The sequence below is a fragment of the Cebus imitator genome, unplaced genomic scaffold, assembly GCF_001604975.1.
Source record: "Cebus imitator isolate Cc_AM_T3 unplaced genomic scaffold, Cebus_imitator-1.0 Scaffold41, whole genome shotgun sequence".
In the NCBI taxonomy this organism is placed as follows: Eukaryota; Metazoa; Chordata; class Mammalia; order Primates; family Cebidae; genus Cebus; species Cebus imitator.
This window is the reverse complement of record NW_016107356.1, coordinates 6,353,366-6,355,030: the sequence shown is the minus strand read 5'-3', so window position 1 is coordinate 6,355,030 and position 1,665 is coordinate 6,353,366. Positions and strand designations below refer to the sequence as shown.

The 1,665-nt window shown below is 50.8% G+C and overlaps 1 protein-coding gene across 2 annotated transcripts in view; it reads right to left on the bottom strand.

The window, feature by feature from the left end:
* DOP1B (DOP1 leucine zipper like protein B) overlaps positions 1 to 1,665 on the bottom strand; it is a 107,956-nt gene that overhangs the window by 40,729 nt on the left and 65,562 nt on the right. For both annotated transcript variants that reach the window (XM_017526059.2, XM_037737659.1), the window contains one exon: positions 803 to 1,074. In XM_017526059.2, the coding sequence (XP_017381548.2) occupies positions 803 to 1,074 (272 nt within the window). The remainder of the gene's footprint in view (positions 1 to 802; positions 1,075 to 1,665) is intronic.

Below are 1,665 nucleotides of genomic sequence, written 5' to 3'. Positions count from 1 at the left end.
AAAAAAAAAAAAAAAAAAAAAATCAATGAGCAATTACATATGGGCTCCCCCCAGGACCTGACACTGTAGATGGGGTCCCACCTAATGGAACCAAAGCTGAGCAGTGTGAGGAGTTCCACAGATGGACCCTCTCCCCAGCAACAAAGCCATAACCGGAGAAAATTATTTTAAAACCAATAACAACCAACCATTGAGAATCTGGAAATCATCCAAAGGGCACTGAGGAAATAAAGAAACATTTATTCTGGAAAATCTACTAAATTTCGGCAAAAGCAGCAAGAGTTGTGGCACTTGGGCCATGACCTGCTCATCATCTCCTTCCTTCCCCAGCTCAGCTCCATGGAAACGTCACTAATCATGCTGGTCAGTGTGGCCAAGAAAAAGGGTGCTCTTTCCCCAGCTCCCAGGCAAGGGCTTCTGCACCTCCTGGGAGGGGCAGGCCACCAGCACGTCACCTTCCCACCCTCTGCTGGGTGTGGCAGAATCCAGGAGTTTCCAGTGGAGGAGTCATGGGCTCCCTGCCTCCACCCAGACCCCACTCCCAGGCAGGGGTTCCACTCAGGCGCGGCAGGCCCAGAATACTGGGGCCCCAGTTGCTCTCACCGGAGCTTGCCTGGAGGGTGAAAGTTACATGCTGGGAGAGGCAGTCTCAGAAGACCTGAGGCTGCTGCCTCTGCTCAATGCCCTAAGGAATATCACTCCCAGAGAAGCGGACCACTGCCCCCATCCCGAGAGATACGGTTTGGAGTTTTGCTCAGGGGGAGGAGCAGGCCTTAAGAAGAGTATTTCCAGCGGCAAATACCTGATAGAAGTCTGTTTTCTCTGCGATGACTTTCAATATCCCTGGAGCAATGGGAGGAACTGTTACCATCTGCAGCTTGCCAAAAAAAGGGTTGTGTCCAGAGCTCTTATAGCGTTTCATCTTGTCTTCAATGACAAGCGCTAGGGACTGGGAATGGTTGATCACTTCCAGCAGAGTGGAAATGGCCACATTCTGGAGGTAGCAGTCAGTCACACAGCAGCAAATGGTCATAAGAGATTTCAGCCAAGACGGAAAACTGAAATCACCGGCTCCTGAAAGAAGCCAGCCACAGAGGCAGAAACAAACAGAACCACATGAGAATGGGTCCCCAGCCTGCAGATTCTCCAGCACCCTACATGTGGGAAGTTACTCGAGAAATTCACCTGGACAGCAGTGCGCTAACCTCCTGCTGGTGAGATTATTTGGAAATAAGGTCTTTACAGAGGAATCAAGATAAGGTCGTTATGGTGGGCCCTAATCCAATATAACTGGTGTCCTTATCAGAGGAACATGTCAAGGGAAGACAGGACACACAGAGGATACCGTGTGAAGACAAAGGCAGAGACAGGACTGATACACATGCAAGCTGAGGAGCCCCAAGGGTTGCCGGCCAGCACCAGAAGCTGAAAAGTATCTCACCCGAGTGTCAGAGGAGCATGGCTCGGATGACACCTTGATCTTGGACTTGTGGCAGAATTTATGGTACTCTGTTAGAGGAGTCCTAGCAAACCAATATGTAAATATTGGCTGGGCGCGGTGGCTCACGCCTGTAATCCCAGCACTTTGGGAGGCCGAGGTGGGTGGATCACATGAGGCCAGGAGTTTGAGACCAGCCTGGCCAACATGGTGAAATCCTGTCTCTA